General features: G+C 42.9%; 1 protein-coding gene across 2 annotated transcripts in view; it reads left to right on the forward strand.

The window, feature by feature from the left end:
- The window catches only part of ece2a (endothelin converting enzyme 2a), a 75,443-nt gene that overhangs the window by 23,044 nt on the left and 31,740 nt on the right, over window positions 1-20,659 (forward strand). For both annotated transcript variants that reach the window (XM_083927738.1, XM_083927739.1), the window contains exon 3: window positions 14,111-14,394. In XM_083927738.1, the coding sequence (XP_083783864.1) occupies window positions 14,111-14,394 (284 nt within the window). The remainder of the gene's footprint in view (window positions 1-14,110; window positions 14,395-20,659) is intronic.

Below are 20,659 nucleotides of genomic sequence, written 5' to 3' on the forward strand. Positions count from 1 at the left end.
CTTTCCTCATTCACCAATTTTCTTGTATTTAGAACTTAGGAACAAACACAATTGTTAAGTAGTCCAGACCTCTCGTAGGAGTTAGTGTGCAATAAGTCTGCTGTTATCCAAAGTTTTCACTAATGCGTTGTATATTTCATTGCTTTGAAACAATTTTGCATTAGCCTGTTTGATAATAAAATTTTAAATATTTTCATTTAGCCATGGGAACATCCTGTGTTGCAATGGCTGATTGTGGCGAGCATCCCCTTGTTAATCTCTGATGACCACTTCCCCCCCTCCTGTTCTACACATCTTACTATTTAAAGCATGTTTTCTCTAAGTCAAGGAGCTCCAACAACTGTTGGCAAGTTGAAAATCAGGACTCAAGTTTTGTAGTGTGAACTAGGCATTTTAAGACTTTTCATTTAGAACCACACAAATATTTGCATTGTTTGATAACACTTTATCAAATACATTATATATTTTTTTAAATTTTATGACCAAATACCTGTAAAACTAATTGCATCTCTATGAGTCTCTGCTGTACGTGGTGCTAATTAGCCAATGTTAGCATGCTAACACATTCATCACCTGCCAAACATCACCATGTATTGTCATTGTACAACTCAAGGGAGCTCCTACCATGTCTGTATCCACCCAATTTATGTTTATATGGTGAGGTTTTGTAATATTTTAGAAAAATAAATTATTCTCATTTGCGTAGCTAGCTAGTATTTTAGCGACCACATTTAGCAGTCAAGTACTTAGTGCCAAGGAAGTTATCTAGCAGACATTACTGACACGTATCTGTATGAGAGAGAAGTTGTTAAGCACAGACTTGAGGATTTTGTTAATGCAGCTTTGGGAAATGTTATAATACAGTAGCAAAAATCGTCACCAAACTAGGCAGTAGCCTCCATACACCAGCACCTTTATACATTTGGAAAATTCAAGCTGCTACTGCTGTTAGCTTCCTCGCCTAGAGGTGGGGTACAATGCCAAGCCTAGACGTGTGTGTGTGTGTGTGTGTGTGTGTGTGTGTGTGTGTGTGTGTGTGTGTGTGTGTGTGTGTGTGTGTGTGTGTGTGTGTGTGTGTGTGTGTGTGTGTGTGTGTGTGTGTGTGTGTGTGTGTGTGTGTGTGTGTGTGTGTGTGTGTGTGTGTGTGTGTGTGTGTGTGTGCGTGCGCGCGTGCGTGCGCGCGCACGCGTGTGAGAGATTGAGTCAGGCAGAGGTAACAGTGTGTTCAGGATTGGTGCCAGACTCGGCACTTAGCCTGGCACTGCCTTATCAAACAGAGTGTGTGTGTGTTGAGATTTGGGACCTGTGCTGGCTCTCATCAAGTATGCAGTTGGAGTCGACGCTGCACCAGAGATGAAGAGAAGAGAGAGTTAGAGAAAGACTGAATACGTCATACCACCCGCTCACTTACAGCCTCTCCTCTCTTCTCTTTATTGTCGCACTTCCCAATTAATCCTTTTCACACTCGTCTATCTCAGCCTGCTCTTCTTCCGCATCTCTTCCCTTTCACTCCCTACCCGACCCCCTAAATTCCTTAGCTCTTATCCTCATTCATAGCCCCAACCATTCACATTTCTCGCCTTCCAGTTTCTACCAAATTGAGTGTCATTCATACCTCTCCCTCAATCCCCTGCAGCCTGGAAAGAGCTGTCGAGAGTTTTAGCAGCCCTCATCACACCGCAGGTAGCCTCAGATATTACTACAGTGACATCCCACAGCTCCTCTCGCAGTTCCTGTTCCCATGACCATATATGTACTTCCTCTTGGCTGAGAAACTGACATCACAGTGTTGGTCTGACTTGAGCAGTTGAAAGGTCAGAGCCAGGTGGAATTGGATGGGGTTAAAAGGGAGCCTGTTGGGAGGCACTGACCACATAACACACACACACACACACACACACACACACACACACACACACACACACACACACACACACACACACACACACACACACACACACACACACACACAGTCTGACTTCTTCTCATGTCTTACTTCTCACCTCCTCCATTTCTTGTTTCTTACTTTTTTCATGAACGAAGTACACCCAGTTCCTGCCAAACAGGAAGTGGTAATGATTCAGTGAGAGCAGACTGTGTGTGTGTGTGTGTGTGTGTGTGTGTGTGTGTGTGTGTGTGTGTGTGTGTGTGTGTGTGTGTGTGTGTGTGTGTGTGTGTGTGTGTGTGTGTGTGTGTGTGTGTGTGTGTGTGTGTGTGTGTGTGTGTGTGTGTGTGTGTGTGTGTGCGTACTTTGGTATCCCATGTTGTACAGTCCTGACCGATCCAGTTCTTAGTCAATTGGAGGGCAAATGGTAAATGGACTGCAGTTGTTAATCAACTACAAACCATATAAAGTATGGTGCAGCATTCATACACCGATGAAGTGTACAGAGAGGCTGCCATGCAAGGAGCTGGGCATTAAACACCCTTACTAGACGACCGTTCTACCTCTTTGCAGCACAGACTTCCTTTGCTCATACTCTTATATTCTAATGCATGAAATAACTTCATAAGAAAGTACCAGAAAGCAGCTGGAACATCAAAGTGTGTGTGTGTGTGTGTGTGTGTGTGTGTGTGTGTGTGTGTGTGTGTGTGTGTGTGTGTGTGTGTGTGTGTGTGTGTGTGTGTGTGTGTGTGTGTGTGTGTGTGTGTGTGTGTGTGTGTGTGTGTGTGTGTGTGTGTGTGTGTGTGTGTGTCAGAGAGCGATGGAGAGTAGAAATGAGACATTGGCATATTGCATGTAGCAGCACACCAGAGGAGGGGATGAAGCATGCAGCATTAATCACCATCTTCATCCACCAGCCTGTCTCAGAGAAAGGCTGACTCACTCTTCATTAGCAACTTCACTGCTGTCAGCTGCTCACTGGCGGCCTGAAAGCAGACGGCAAACCACACTATCATGTCAGTAAAAAACATCAGCAACCGTTTTTGTAAGCAAGGCCAGACAATTCTACAATTTCAATAGGGACTGATGCAACTCTGCACCTTTTTTCTTGTTTTTAAAAAAATAAATAAAATGTAGGACAATGTGGAGTCTGCACACGGCTATCATTGTATTCTGAAGTGTTAATACCAGCTGGTGCATGTATAGACAATTAACATAATGTGTTTTTCTGTTGCATCATAAATTGTCACACTGCACCTGCACCATTTTAATAAAGAGGCTGGCAGCAGGTTTAGCCATTTGGCTAGCTGGAGCAGATGTTAATGGACTATCAATGAATTCCATTTAACAACTTAGTTTATGCACCGCTCCACTATATAAACGAAGAAAGAAAGAGGTGTTTAATGGAGTTGGCAGTTTAAATTTTAACATAAAGTGCTTTCCACAGCTAAATGTTAATGTACTCACTGGCCTCCTTATCATAGTTAGATATACGTCTGGAGGTTGATCAAGCCCAGAACCTTTATACCTCCAGATTGTGAGATTGCATGGACGCAGTGTGACCTATGTCTTCTTTTTCGTAGATTAAAAAACCTGTATTTTGTGTTCAGCGAGCAAAGCCACTTCATGTTGATGTGCAGTTTATACATCCAAGTTAAAGCATATGCAAACTATGACTTATATGGAGTATTTTAGGGGGATCAAAGTGTTTCAGGGCCCTGAGTGAGCTGCTGTCTTGGGGCCCTGAGTTTTTATCCGCACACCTGATTCAGACCTCCGATTTAGATTAGACCATGACACAATGACACTGCAGAGAGACATGCCATTTCCTCCTGCAGGGATCAATATGCTTGGTCAGCCATAAAGCTCCCACACTGGGCCGGCTCTCATCTGTAAAACCCGATCCATACGCATAATCACACCAAGGTCAGGCAACAGAGCCATTTACATATAGACGCAGGCACCTTGAACTGACAAACTCGCCTGCCAACCAGGCAGGAAATTAACCAGTCAAGTTTGAGCCTCTGCGTGCATGTGTATGTTAAGTGGTTTTGTTTGTGTATGTGTGTGCGTGTGTGTGTGTATGAGAGAGATTTTAGGGCAGGGAGAGGAGTGCTCATAGTGAGTGAGTGAGTGAGTGAGTGAGTGAGTGAGTGAGTGAGTGAGTGAGTGAGTGAGTGTGTGTGTGTGTGTGTGTGTGTGTTAAGATCTTGAGAATACCTGTGCTTTTTCAGCCATTTTATTTTGTCACAGACGTGGTCTTGGCAGGTGGCTAATTGAAAATGCCTATACTGCTGTTACCCTCTCTTCCCTTTCTACACAATAATATTTGTGTGTATTTATTTATTTATTTGTGTATTAGTGTTCTTGTCACCAGCGTGTGAAAGACTATCCACCAACATTATACTCATTGAGACAGTGGGATTTTTTTTTCTTTTGTAGCCTCATTTAAATCCTATCTCACACTCAAATCAAAAAAAGAGACTGAAACCTGCAGATTTTTAGGGGAGCAACAACGTTGTAACATCTATGTTGTGCTAACTGTGATGAAATCTTTGAAGAATCTTTGTAAGCTCGTTTCTCTGCCTTCCGAGTCTTATATTTTTCACACATATCTCTATCTCCGTGACTTTGCCTAATCTCTGCTGCTATACTGTGCTGTGTTTTCCCACTGAGGCTGTCTTCCCTGCATCCTTATTGCATGCAGTTAATAGGAAGAACCTGACAGTGACAGTGATGTCTCTGTGCGTCTTGAATCTGGTAGCTTCATACAGTATGTTAGTTGTGGATGTTTTCTAGAGTGGAACTGACTAGCTGCTTTATCTACACACGGTAGTGTGACATTTGTGAGTCCTTCTCTGTTGCTTTTTTTTCTGTCTACTGTGTGTGTGTGTGTGTGCGTGTGTGTGTGTGTGTGCATGTGTGTGTGTGTGTGTGTGTGTGTGTGTGTGAGCGTGTGTGTGTGTGTGCAGGTGAGGAGGATTAATCGCAGATTAAAGGGAGCAGAGAAACGATTCCTGTGAGCCTGATTGCACGCACACACACATTTACACACTCACATTTTTCTTGCTGAATCATGACCTTCCTCTCTGCTGCGACACCACTGGCTGACGGATTAAAACACTGCCAGTCAAAGAGAGCAAACAGTACAGTTTGTTCAGTACAAAGACACACACACACACACACAAAAGCACATACTTTCTTGCTAGACTCTCCCAATGGAAAAATAAATATTGGTACCTCTGCAACTGACTCATCGTGGCTCTAATGAATATCAAGGGGAGTGAGAGGAGAAAGCTGTTGACAGACAGAGCTGCTAACACAACTGTACAAGCAAACGTCTCTGGACAAGCTTCTCCAGTTCTGTGTACTACCTACATGACTTACAGAGTCTGTGGTGATATCAATATTTCCACTGCAGTGGTAAGATTCGAATTGAGAGAGCTGTTATTGCATTTTCCTAATTTCTTTTTATGGTTGCATTTTAATCATACAGATGTGATACTTGTACCGTACCAATTGGGAACTACTGTGTGCAGAGCCTGTGATGTGCTGAGCAAAGTGTCGCTGTGAGACTAGCTTCCAGACTCCCCATATCAACTTTAACCATTAGATTTCAATGCCTAACCTTAACCATCTAACCTTAACCATCCTGCAAGACTTTCGCAAATGTTGGGTTACCAACTAGACTCGATCATAGGGGATAAATTAGAGGAAAACCTAAATAATATATGGAAAGGAATACTGAATACAGGTGCTTCCATACATGGCAGTTTAGTTACAAAGTGTCCCATTCATTTTCAGAATGGACAGCGTTAGGTGACTGGTAGGGCAGTACGGTGGTGTGGTGGATAGTACTGGAGCCGATCCCAGCTGACTAAATGTTCTTTGTAAAGTACTTTGAATTGCTTTGCTGTTGGATTTTGCTATATTAAGAAACTTGACTTGACAAGCCTAAAGGTTACACTTCAAGATTCTGCATCCATTTTGGAATTGAATGAATTTGGTGACTAATGGCACCTCACAACATGATTTCTCAGAAACAAAGTCAGAATATAATTAAAACTAACGACCATATGACCACAGCCATGCTATTTTAGTTCATCCTGTGTGGACCATACATATACGTACAAACTTTCAAGCTAATGCATCCATTGGTTGTTAAGATACTTTAGTCTGGAACAACATACATTTTCCTGCGTATACATCACACTACTGTGGCTAAGAAGTTGAACATAGGAGGATCTAAACACTAAATGAAGGACTTTCTTTTCCAAGAATGGCGTTCATCCTTTCAGTAGAGATCTGGAGATCTGAATTTGTCACCCATCTGTATTTGTGACAAGGGGTGTCATGATGTGAATGTGAGTGTACACTGATATGCATTGTGGGGTGTTGATGGATCTCATGAGAGGTTTGTAGAGCCTCTTCAGTGGGATGGAAACTGGGAGCGAAAGAGAGAGAGACACAATAGTTACTAATATAGCTTTTATTGTGCCATTATTTATTATTTCAAGGGAGGATCAGGTTCGGTTGTTGTTGTTTCTGGAAGTATAACAGGTCACAACATGATCCTCTACAAGGGCCTGACCTGCAGTGACACTGTCACACCTGACTCATGCTGTGTGTGTGTGTGTGTGTGTGTATGTGTTCCTGTCCAGTTGCACCATTTGGGCTCTCTACCACACTATCTGTCAGTCTGTCTCTCTTTCACTCCCACTCATTTTCACCCCTGTTGCTCTCATCTCCCCATCTTTGTCTGACAGCTGCCCACCCGTCACATTAGTGCTCTTTTCAATCGTTCTCCACCAAAGCTTTTTCAGCTGTTGTTCCATCCCGCTAAGGTCAAAGAGGGATTTAAATGCAGACCGCAGTGTAGGGCCCCGGAAAACCCTTTTAGTTATATACAGTTTTAGTTTTTCCCAAATTCTGTGTTTTCTGTTTTATTCATCATCAACCGCTTATCCCTGTCGGGGTCGCGGGGGGGCTGGAGCTGATCCCAGCTGACATCGGGCGTGAGGCGGGGTACACCCTGGACAGGACGCCAGTCTATCGCAGGGCACATAGAGACGAACAGAGACAGACAACCATTCACACCTAAGGGCAATTTTAGTCATCAATTAACCGAACACGTGCATGTCTTTGGACTGTGGGAAGAAACCGGAGTACCCGGAGAAAACCCATGCAGACACGGGGAGAACATGCAAACTCCACCCCAGTCAGGATGCGAACCTGGAACCTTCTCGCTGTGAGCCGACAGTGCTGACCACTACAACACCGTGTAGCCTGTTTTCTGTTTTAATTTTTCTAAATTCTGTGTTTTAGCACATTTTGTCATCAGAAAGTGTGTCTTATCATGTAGTGGATAAATACAATTTAAATTCCTCAACATTGAACTAATACCAATTCATTTGATGTGACAGTGCACTTTTTTATTAATCAAACATCCATCTCTCAGTTGATTTAAGATTGTGATGGTAGGCGGTCATCGTGCATATTACTTACGGGTCCAGTTAGTCCTATGTTGGCAAAATGTACAGATAAGTTGTTCTGACTCAAAGTATCATTCGGATATTGCTGTACTCCAAATTTAGCTGTTAGTGTTGAATTTCTACATTTTTTGGATGACCTTGTCATATCCATGTCCTGTTCTTGTTCCTCCCGTTTTCCCCTTTGCCTTCCTTGTCTTTCCTGTCCCCTTATTGTCTGTTTGTGTTTGTTTGTGTATGTGGGTATCAATCAGCATCTGTTCTCCGCCTTCCTACACACTTGGTTCCAATCTTCTCATCAAGCTCTGTATATCCATCCCGGCTCTCCTACCACTCGTCACCAGATTGTCGTTTCGCCTTCAGGCTCACTGTGTTTTGTGATATTAGTTTTGATCCTGTCTGCTTTAATTAACTGTTGTTGTTCTCCTCCTTAATTAAGTGTTCCTGTCCTGCTGCATACTCACCTGCATGCCTGCCCCCCCCCCCCCCCCTCCGCTTGCCTAGCCTCTTTTACATCGGCCCTGCTTCAGCCACTGCCAGCCTTTCCCACTCCTTGCCATCCTGCTCTATTTGCACAATAAATCCTCTAAACTTCATCCTCAATTGGGGTTCAGTGTCTTGCTCAAGGTTGCTTCGTCAATCTCTGCACAGAAGCTGGCGATCGAACCTGGCACCTCCTGAGCCAATGCCGACAAATTCTGGCAGGGAAAGTAACAAGGCATAAATAGAAATATAAAGAGGGAGGTGGGTGGCTTTCAATAACTGTTAGTTCTGGCAATAAAGAGAGAAAAGATGGCTCTCTCTTCTCGTTGCCATTTTCTAAACCCCCGTTCCTGGTGCCTGTTGGTGTTTTTGGGTCTGAGAGAAGCTTTAGGCTCTGTGCCACAGCAGAGAGGCAGATTCATACAATGGAGTCCTTCCAAAAGTCCTCCATCACTCATATACTCACACACACACACACACACACACAAACACACGCACGCAGGCTCACACTCCATCAAACAGTCCCACTGTCACAGGCACACTCTTAATTATTCAGTCACTAATTATCTCGTATACCCGGTTATGTAACTGAGGTTGCTTTTGTGAGTGGAGGGAAGAAGAGACTTGTGAGGAGAACTCGCCGGAAGAGCCGAGCTTTTGAGAGAATTTCATCTGGCCTCGCCGCTGATGCAACTTCTCCAGAGCATCTGAAACTGCTTGAAAAACATGGAAATGAAGAATATTTATATCTGGTGTAGATACAAAGATGGGGCTGTGCTCAGATCAATATGTGCGTACCAAAACACACATACCGAAACACACGGCCATTTGTGTGCTTTAGTATCCCTTCATCACCGTAAACGGATGTTAGCTGGTGATGTATGGACACATTGTAATGTAATAAGACTCTTTTCTCTTCCCTCCTTTTCTGCATCATCTCCCTATTTCAGCCTTATCTTTGTTTAGTGGTTTGTCAACTCTACCCTTCATTCTTTTTTTGTCATGCTTTTTTAAAGACAGGAAATATGCTTCATTTTTTTCTTGTTCTCTTCAGTTTATTATGACCTCTTTTGCTTTCCCCTCTCATCCATGACTTCCCACTGTTCCTTAATTTTTATTACGCCGTGTGTGTCCTCTCTCCTCTGGTGGCATATCTTCCTCCATTCTTTTCATCTACCTCCTCCTTCCTTACTGAATCTTCTCCACTTTCGCTCACATCTGTCTCAGGGAGAGGGCGAGCTAGCTGTGAGGCTGTTTCAGTCAGCACAACTCTTGGAAAACTGTGCATTTTTAATCAGAAACACACTGAAGAGCAACACCATGAATGCCTTCAAGTTGAGACTGTCAAAAAAATCATCTCTATTTCTACAGTTCATCGCATGTAACCTCTATAAAACCCTACCTTCGAGTGTGGCCGTTCAGAGCAACTATGTATGTACCTTTGCTTGATGACATGTTGTTCGAACTCTACACCGTTTCAAGCACATCCAAGCATTATGAGTCCACGTAGGTCAAACATATTAAAGACATGTGCACGCATTTGTTTATGACTATGATTGCATACAAATGTCAACAAATGCTTGTCATATACGTAAATGCTTATGCTTAATTAATAAGATAACAGTGGACCCTAACTTAGAAGGAAGATAAAAAGAAAATTGGTTCAAACAAAGCTCAGTGTGACACTGCCTACTATCATCATTGTCATGGAGCACACACAGGCAAACACAGACACGTGCAGGCTTCTAATTACCTGACAAGACCAGTCACAGTCAAACTTAATCACACGTTATGCACAAAACTACAGCAACGTTAGCTTCACGCCTTTGTACACAATGGAAAAGTGCTTGTGGAATACAAGTAATCTTAAGTCTCATGTCTTTTGACAGATACCACATCCCCTATACATAACTGTAATATATGACATGCCCCTATATCAAGAGGTGATGTTTAATTATCACAATCATAAGTCCTCTGGATATATGAAGTCTATATCTGGTGTATAGTTTTATAACATACCATATATTACACATATGTTATATGTTTATCCTCAAAGCAATTTCAGTCAAAAACAACTGGACTGGTTGTTTGTCTAGGAAGACGTTTCACCTCTCATCCAAGAGGCTTCATCAGTTCATGTACGCATCTGACCAGGCTGGGCCTGGTCAGATGCGTACATGAACTGATGAAGCCTCTTGGATGAGAGGTGAAACGTCTTCCTAGACAAACAACCAGTCCAGTTGTTTTTGACTGAAATTGCTTTGAGGATAACGATGACCTGGACGAATGAGAACATTCACAGGCTTGTTATATGTTTAAGTAATTATAATTGTGAAATAGAAAATAATAGGTATTATATATAGTTTATACATATTACTACTCATGTCTTTACTTCATATGTACATGATATATTTAAATTCCTCCACCCCTCCGCCAAAACAAGCCCAGGCACTAAGCATACATCATGTAGCCACGTGATAAATTTACATGCACGCAGACACAAAAACAAACAATCCATTTGGGCTTTTTTTTTTTCCACATGTTGACATTTTGAATAGTTGCAGCTGAACTTTGTGACGTGTCACTGTGGCATCAGTTTACCTTTGGCTAGCCCAGAGCCTGCGGCGTGTGCGGGGGTGGTGGAGCTCAGTGTTGTTGCTGGATAACATGTGAACATCACCTTTCATCAGTACTGGCCACAGTCCACAACCTTAATGTGTTTAAACCAATCTGGGATGCGGCTGAGTGCCCTGCATGCCGCTGACATCATGGAGTTTCCACTGCTGCGCTCGTCTCACCTCAGAGATAGCAGCTTTGATATTTCACACCGCCGGCTGACTCGCAGGGGTTCCCCACCCACCACCCCTCCTGACCATAGATGGACTCTTAGAGTCGCTGTTTATGTGGACGGAGGTCAGCTGATAAGCCCAAAGGTCAAATCTCCAACCGTTTATGTTGTCTAAGACACAACGAGCATAGCTTTGGACACATTCTTATATTTATGTAAACGGGGCAGCACATGGAAAACAAGCTTATTTTACCTCATTTATATATAATCATTTAATCAGGTATAGTTCCAAGTTTACATTTACCAATGCATACTCTGCTGTAACACTATCCCATACGCTTGTTCTATAAATGAAGTGATCAGTCACCCACAGAGACAGCCAGCTTGATGATTTACTGTAGCAAAGTGTTGAATGGGGTTATTTTCTTATGGAAAATCTCATGAATATCAACAGGTGTCAGTTCCACTTTTAAATCTTAGGTTTTTATTATGGTAATTATGCTGTTTGCAATATAACCAAGGCTATTTTCATCTTTACAGATTGAATGATGAACGGGCTTATCCCTTCTCTATGGTGAAGAAATTGCATTTCAACATTGTAGTTTAGGAAAATATTCTCTCCTGTTGTGTTCCTAGTGTTTGGTAACCTAACTGTGTACGAGCAGCAGAGGAATGCCAGGTTATTCCAGTGTATTACCGCTGAGGCTTCCTTTCCTGTGAAAGTCACGTGCCAAGCTTTTTTCTTAAATTTTAAAGGGTTTGTCAGGTCAGTCATGCAACCTGATACCATTGTTGGACCGATTCTGCAGGAAGGAGCCACCTCCTTGTTTGGCCAACATTTCTTTCAGCACTAGCAGCTGGTTTTCTTCATCACCTATTTAAAGACAAAACAACTTCTATTTGTGCAGAATTTCCCGTATGAATGGACACGGCGACGTGATGTATAAACAAACAGTTCAGACGTCACAAATGGATGACAGACGTTCATCCCAATTTGTTTTTGACGATTTGTTATGAGTGGTATGATAAGACCGGGACTCAAATTTTCCGTTGACACACACACACGCACCACTCACACCGCCAGCAGAACGAGATGACATGACACCTCTAACTTTAGTCTCCTTTTTTGCCGCTCTGGATAATCCAGTTAGGATGCGCTATCAGGAGGTTTAAGCTTCCTCTTCCAGCTGGAGAAAAAACAGACTCCAGACTCCAGGCTCCAGATTGGCCTGGACTAGCCTGGTATAAACCTTTGACACATAAACACATGTGATACATACGCTGTAGGATCTACCCATGCAACACATAAAGGCTGACATACATGCAGTACATCCTGTCAGACCAATTCATTGACAATGTGTGTGTGTGCAGATAAATTGGTGAGCATGTGTCTTTGTGTGTGTTAAGGTCATAGGTTGCGGGGGGCACCAGCTGATGTCACAGACCCAAAATAAGAGTTGTGTCCTTGGTGAAAGCCTGGCAGCTATAATTGTCGTGACAACCCCTTGGAATGAGCTGTCATGTAACACCTCTTCCTCAGAGCCGAGTGCACGGAAAAAGAAAACACACGCACACACAAAACCGTGTCAGTGGGGGGAACCCTTCGGAAACAATGTCTGGCATGCTTGGGGGATTTGAGGGGGGAGTGGAGGAGGGATTTAACCCGCACTGGAGAACACCAAACCTGGGCAGGAAACAAAGCTGCAAACTCTTTTTTCACCATAAACTGAAAAGTGAATGTAAACTGATGGTCCTTGTTTCCATAAAGGATGATGCCATCATTTTATATAGTGTTTCTGACCTCCCTTTTTTTAGACGGAAAGAATCTCCAGTGTTCCTTTGATTCATCGGTTGCCTGTGCTCCATGCAAACGCATTTTCCAAAGCTGTTGCTTGCTTTTGGCACAAGTAAAGTAAGATTAAAGTTATCAAAAATAACCCTTTGAGCCTGTGTAATTCAACCCTGACACATTCTCTCATATTCCAGCCCTCCATAAAGTAAACGTTCAACAATTTGAGTTTGACAGCGCTGACATATTTTCTCCCTTGTTTTGAAGCAAACGTCACAGGGGTAGCTATCAAGGGACGACACGGCAGTACTCTAATAAACACACACACACACACATACACAAACATGTATGGCATAAGCAGCTAATGCACACTATCACGTGGAATAGAACTGTTTTTTTATCGTCATTGCAATAACTTGCAGTTGAAAGAGAGTATCAGTAGAAAATTGTGCCCTTTGTGTTCAGTTCAGTCTGGAAGAAATTTTCTTTCATTTTTTTAATTCAACAAGCAATTTGTTGTATTTAGCAGTTTATGGAACACAGCATTAAGGCAGAACTAAATACACTTTAATATGTTACTGTTTTGTTTATTGCAAGTGTTAGATAGATGTTAGATATATGTTGTATACATTAGACACATACATGTTATTATGAGTGTTCTTCATACTGCACACACACCTATATGTGTTGTGTGCAAGGGTGCTAACTGAATCGGTCTTACACACTGGCACGTATGCAGCTTTTGGAGGCTGGTAATTAGTCGAAGCAGTAAGGTGATAACAAGCGCCAGCCACACGTTTGCACTGAAGGTGTCGTTGCCAATGTGCTGCAGGAAGTCACAGCCCCACCTATTACACTCTCTGCTCCCTTCCCAGGCAGATACTCTTAAACACAGAAGTACACACTCACACCTAGACCTACAGAAGTATGAGATAATATGAGCACTTCCAAAGCTAAAACACGTGAACTCCATGTGAATAAAGATAGTGTATGTCTCCCCTAGGTTCTCCTCCTACAGTACTGCGTCCTTCCCCTTTTTTCTTTTGCCTGTCTTTTCCACCCACTCCTCCTCCTCCTCCTCCTCCTCCTCCATCTACACAATCTATGAGTCATCTGATCCAAAAGGTGAGATGCAGAGTTCAGTAGATTATTTTCATCTTGTATTGCTACATGAGAGGCAATCTTCACGTTTTCCCTGTGTCCTCTTTCATCTCCCTCTTCGGCTTTTATACATTCGTCACCCCGCGACAAGCTACAAGTTGAAACCTTGTTGCTTGTGACAGATTTAGTGATGTCTGAGGTCATGTCAGAATAAGATGCCCCCCCCGAATGTACTTTATATGAGCACCCATATGGTCCTCTGGAGTGTTTTTTTTTCCATTCAGCTTGCAGCTCATGATTGAACGTCAGCTTGATCAAATAGAGTCTGTGTGTGTCTCATCAATCACAGGAGGTGGTTCCAGTCAAAGGAGTCTTTGTTGCCATGTTTAATCACTTTGTTGCTATATTGATCCCACCATTCTATACTCGTACTGAAAAACATATTGTAGATTTGAGTCATCAGAGACATATCGTCAGTCCCCCCTCCCTCTCTCGTGACACTCCCCAAGACCTTCTATCCTCTCCCAACATGTCTCAGGTTCACTTTTCCTTCTCTCTCCTTTATTTCCCTTCAGGTTGCGGAAACAGCTACATGAGCAGTGACATGTACAATGCCGGCTACCACTGCATCACCAACATAGACTACTCCTCCGTGTGCATCAGTAAAATGAGTGCCAGACACAGCGACTGCCTGGGTATGACCTGGCTTCAGATGGATGTGCGCCAGCTCTCCTTCCCTGAAGCGTCCTTTGATGTCATCCTAGAGAAGGCCACGCTGGATGCCCTCATGGTGGAAAATAAATCCCCTTGGGAGGTGGCCCCTCACACCGCCTGTTTCATTCACCAAACATTAACAGAGGTATTGTAAAAAAATGTGAATCCTGACAAGGGTTGAATATACGTGTACAGAAAAACGTACACTGGGATTTTTAACATAAACGCGTTTGTGTTTCTGTTCTGTTGTGTTCTACGACTGAAACAAAGGTGCCAAACTTTAACTGTCAAAGCTAAATACTCCAACTCCAGGTCCAACCTTCAAATACCATTATTATTGTAATGTAAATAGATAAACTTTTCAGTTGCAGCAGATTTTTCATTGTGGTTCTATGCTAAAAAATGGCAGCTTGCAGTTCAGCTGTTACAGAATTGACATCTGCACGTTTTGCAAATCCTAGAATTAAGTTTTATACAATAGTGACACATGGTAGTTAAATGTTTTAGCTCCTAACAAGTAAGATTTCAGCAACTTCTATAGTCTGTTTAACTTCTATCTGGCTGTTAAGTCTGACATAACACCCTTTCGAAATACGATTTCCGGGTCCAAACGCTCCGTTGAAACAAAACAGACAACAACGGCCGAACATGTCAACATTTACGATCACCTCTTTCTTTGGTGGGATGCTTTTTATTGTCAGGAAAGAGGTAAAATGAAAGTTAAATTGTTTTTTTTAAAACTCAAATCTGTTCAATCAATGGGGTACACAGCACATGGCGTTGTATTAATACGAGGCTTGGACCGGCTTGGATCCGGAAACCATATTTTGAAAGGGCGTGACGTCACAACTTAACGTTCGGATACTACATCAGTTGAAGGATGTTTCTCTTTTGGAAGCGTGGCATATCTTTTCTTGTAGTGATGCACTTTACAAAAAGGCTATTTGAAATATATATTCTGCTGATTTTATTTCACTGATCTGTCCCCTACCACTCAGTCACACGGTATTGCACCAGCAACAAGAGTATTTACACACCTCTGATGATTTGAACGCTCTGTTACAGTAAGAGTTTATCTGTAAATGACTTCTCCCTGACGGTGAAATCGGTAATAGTGGCACTTTACATTTCCACTCCATCTCCGCAGCCCATCAGTTGACTTACATGACGTGGAGTGCCCTTCAGCTGCTGACTGGCGCACTAACCACCACTGCATCAATGTGACAATGACATTGTTTTGGCCATTAGCCCAGCTTGACCTTGCCACACTAAGACAAGAGAACGCTGCTATCAAATGAAGTAGGTGACTCCTGAGCTATGAATGGAGCAGAATTACTCATGATGTGCTCACTGCCCTATTTGATGCACTTTAGTTTGTAATTACAGGCATAGTTTAGGCTCAATACACAGGCCAAATATGTAATTACAGTAAATGTATAAACAGTGGAAAAGGTCAAATTGTGTGAATCATTTTAATGGAGGCGGGTTGAAAGGACAACTAAGAGAAACTAGTGGAAGTGCAACTAATATCAATGCAAATTTAAGCAAAAGATACCAGCTTTTACCTGCTATTTTTTTAAGTGTACATAAATTTAAATATTATGGTGCTTTTAGTTGAATATTCTGCTGAAAGTGTTGCAGTGAGTGGGATACCAGAATAGAGTTTGTGCTGATCATTTTGATTTGTCATTAAAGGGATACTTTGGATCTTTTGAAGTGGGGCTATATAAGGTACTTCGCCATAGGCGGTGTATAGATGACAGTCAGCTCACCACCAGTTTGGAGTATCGACACGGAAGCTAAGCAGTACGGCTGTTGACAGGGGCACCAGCAAAACTCACTTTAGCCACCTAAAATGATCAACATTAGTTTAAGTGTACACTATATTTAGAATATTTTCACCGCTTCAGACAGCCCTTCTCTCTCTCTCTCTCCTCCAGTCTCCCACTGCAAAAGTCCTTCTTCTAGGATCATCTTCTACCAATGTTGCTGTCATAACAACTCTTTTAAAAAAAAAAAAATCCTCTTGTATTTGTTCATTCCATAAACTGCTGAGGGTCTGATCCAAATAGCTGATCTGTGGTGTAACGCAGTGCGCGACACACGCCAGGTGTATTTGGAAAGCTATCCAATGACGGCTTCTCATCTGACAAGTCAGGTTAACGGCACTGTGCAGTCACTGGGTAAAATAGATGTCCCTTTAAAATAAAGGGATTGGCACGATGCATTGTGTTCATTTATGACAGTCATCCCGGAGAGAAGATGAGGCATGAAAAATGTTTTCAGACTGAAGTATTTAAAGGAGCTTTTGATCAGTCCAAACCAACTCAGGTTTTAATGCTACGAGCTTAACCAGGGGACAAGCTTGACTCGAGGAGTAAACAAAGGCATCTACTGTGCTGCATATGAGCCAAGTTTTTAAGGACAACGTCTGACAATAGCAACACACACACACACACACACACATACACACGCACAAAGAAGTAAACATCGTCCTGGGTGTTTTCCTCTAACAGAAGGAAGTATTAAAGAAGGATCAGTGAGTGTGTTTTGGGGGACAGATGGGAGGATTTGACTTCCCTTCCAAAGAAGTGAAGCCGTGAAGCAGCCCCGTTTGAAAGCAATTACAATAAGAGAGTCGAGTTCCTTCTCAGTCATCATCACCTGCTTCCCTTCTCACCATCTCTTTTTCTCACTTCTGCTTCCACTTTTGTTCCTCTCACCTGCTTTTTGCTCGGGGCTGTGTGGAGATGGTAATGAGTGATTGTGGTTCATGTTCTCTTTCTGCTGCACTCTGAGCACCATGCATCTATCTGTGCAAATACTGGTGTTTGTGTGTAATCACAGAAAAGTCGATAGCTCTCTGCGCTGGTGTATTTTTGCTCTCTCACTGTGGCTCGCACGGGCACAGCAGTCACGATTCCTAGTTTATGTGCGCGCATTTATGCGTGTATCTTGTAGGAATGTGGTAGGAGGGTTCAGAGCCTGCTTTTATTTCTTACAAAAAAAATTCTCAAAAAAAGAAAAAAAATGGGACGGAAGATGGAAAGAGAAATACAGGCGAGAAGGAAAGAAAGAAGCAAAAAAATGGCCTGAGAAAACGGAGGAGATCTCTGAAGAATTCACACACAAGGAAGAGGGATTGAAGGGAAAAGAAGACTGAGGAAAAGAGGGAAAACTGCATGACAGCATACTTGACAGAAAAAAAGTAGCGGGGAAAAGGGGACCGAAACTGAGACTGACAGAAAGCTAATGAGCAGTGCGCCAGTGTGAGACCGATGGGAAGAAGGTAGCAAAGGTGAGGGAGAACGAGGGAGGGGAAAGGAAAAGAGTGGAGCACACTTTAATCTAAAATCTGCTTTGATTAGTGTTTCCCCACAGAAGCAATCATGTCGAGGTAAAAACCAAAAGAATATACACTTGACAGTTGACAAATCGACTTCACATCAAAAGATCTTATTTCACACCAGCATGATAACACACCACGTAAATACATGTATGTTAAGATAAGGTACAAACGCATAGAAGAAAATGTGAAAAACAAAAACTTCCTCACACATCTGGTCACTGCTCTCTATCAACGGCACACATACTGTACTTAGAATCATGGTACAATAGGTGTATCAACAAATACACTTTTGTTTTTGTTACCAAAATGCACACAGACTTATACAATCTCTCTCTCTCTCTCTCTCTCTCTCTCTCTCTCTCTCTCTCTCTCTCTCTCTCTCTCTCTCTCTCTCTCTCTCACACACTCACACTCACACACACACACACACACACACACACACACACACACACACACACACACACACGCACACAAAATCTCACAGTAGAGGTCGTGGTGCACTGAGGTGTGAAATTTATTTCACAGCCTGACACGCTCTGTGAGTCCCTTACTGTTGCTATGGAGACTCATTCATTGGATATCATCTCAGACTAACACTTTTAATACGCTAACCTTTAGTCCTGTTTAAAGAGGTAGACTTGGGCTTGTTCAAAGAGGTAAAGGCTGGTTAGAAAGTCATTGAAAAATATTTGGACCTGTTTATATAAATCTGTGGTCAACATAATACTTTATTGATATACATGGAACTTTTTCTCTTTTCTTTCCTCCATCACTAGGCAGTCAAAGTGCAGAGTCAGTTGAAGTACAGTGTCCCTGGTGTCTGTAGTAATTCCTTTTATTTATTTTTTCTCAAGGTCACTGAAGTGGAGATTGTTGCTAATGTAAAGTCTGGAATTTTAGCCAAGATTACAATTGTGGTAGTTCTGCATACTCTCAGTATATATGCACTGTATATATAGTGAGATAATTTGAATTAAAGCCAAGTCATCGATTGTTGTGTGCAAAAGATGAAGGGAAAACTTTCAAGCTGAGAATTTCCAACTTGCTGGTATATTGTGCAGACCACCTCTCGCCCCAGGTTTATAAATGCTAACTGTTTTGTGTCTTTTGGAGACTATAATGGGTGTTTTAAATCGTTTAATTTGTCTCACCGGATGTTGAGTTCATGCTCTGCCATTCTCTCAGCAGTGTTTCACAACTGGGCCTGCTCTGGTGTAGCGTGATTCCTGTGATGTTTTTGCAGAATGAGCCGAAAATGGTCAGTTACACTTCCTCTAAAACACACACAGAACAGGGTTCTGTTCGCTCTGGTGTCAGACTGACAGGCTGGAGGTCGTAGGGACAGGTTTGGGAGGAGAGAGGGAGTTAGGGAGGGTTTTATTTTGTGTTCTAAATAAATAACAGAATGTAAGTAAATAGAATGAATAGGCCTGGACTTTGTTCTTGCAGCTGAAATTACATTTTTGTTATGAAAAAGAGAAAGTAGTTTATCGAAAAAAGGAACTGTTGGGTACCAGTATCGAATTCCAGATAGTGGTAACAGTTCAAATGGGAACGGGACCCTACCCTACTGAGCATAGTTCAGGGAGTTGGCAATAGCATCATGCAACCCCACAATCCTAAATAATCCTCAGATAGCGTGTACCCACCCACCCATCATGGTTGGGAGGCTCCAGTCATGGCATCATCCTGAGCTGGTTAAATGCAGGGAGTGAGAGACATTCATTGACATTGATTGGTTGTGCCTGGCTCCTGCTGTGGAGAGTTCTCCTCTGCTCCATTACCGGGAAGCTGGACGACTGCCGGGAAGACTGCCCCAGGGGAACAGTCATATTAGGACACACACACACACACACACAGTGGGCAAAACAGTCCCGCACAAACACGTACTGTAAGTCTTGTTTTCAGCATTTGTGAAATATATTCTTAAAATGCTCAAATAACATTGAACACTGTATGTGTATCCGTGTGCGTCTGTCTTTCTGTCTGTGTCTTGATCTTGGCATGTTTTCAATGCTGTTTGAACCTTTTGTGCCAGGATAAAGTGGATTAAACCAATCCATTTTATTGTCTCTCTCCTTCTCTCGCTTTTAACACCCTTCCTTTTCTATCTCACCCTGTTCCAAGGTGAAGCTTAAAAAGAGACTGGGAAATGAAGTGCAATTTGTAGGCCTAACTTAAAACTTAAGGTTATGGATATAACCCCGGTTCTCTGATTAGCATGAGTGAGTGTCTCACTATGGGAACGCCTCCTGCGTGACCTCATCAGAAGCACAATAACACTACGCCAGCCCCCTTTTGGCTGGCATTGATGACGCCTATGTCAGGGGGAGCAGGGACCCCCCCCCCCCCCCCTACATAACGAGAGTCGTCATTCAAAACAAGCTCACCTCTTCCTTGCTTCTCTAGCAAGGAGGGTGGTCTGGTGAGACACTCAGTCATGCTAATCAGAGAACCGGGGTTATATCCATAACCTTAAGTTCTCTTTCATAGCATTCGTTTCGTGTCTCACTATGGGAAAAATACTGACTCCCGAATTGCCAGACATGCCTGTAAAGAAGACAACTGTCCCCAGTGGGACGTCACTTGGTAGGATCTATGCTCTAAGAAGAGCCTGCGCTCAGGACCATATGCGCTAGAGTTGGTGCTGTGACATCCAACTTATAGAACCTTGCAAATGTGTGGGGCGAGGCCCAGCACGCTGCTGCACACACCTCTTGAATGGGAACTCCCTTAAAAATAGCCCAAGAGGTCGCTAGATCCCTGGTGGAATGTGCACGTAAGCCAGCGGGGGGCTGGAGACCCTTGCTAGTGTAAGCAAGGGCAATAGCCCCTACAATCCAGTGAGAAAGACGCTGTTTGGATACAGGCTTCCCAACATGTGGCTTCGCCCAGGACACAAATAACTGGTTGCCCTGTCTAAAACTCTGGGTCCTGTCAATGTAGGTTCCCAGTGCACGAACTGGACACAGGTTATGCAAACGCCGATGCTCCTCAGAGGAGAAAGGCGGGGGATAGAAAGCAGCTAATTCTATAGGAAGCACGGGCCCAAAACCTTTTG

The sequence above is a fragment of the Echiichthys vipera genome (assembly GCF_963691815.1).
Source record: "Echiichthys vipera genome assembly, chromosome: 15".
Classification (NCBI taxonomy): Eukaryota; Metazoa; Chordata; class Actinopteri; order Perciformes; family Trachinidae; genus Echiichthys; species Echiichthys vipera.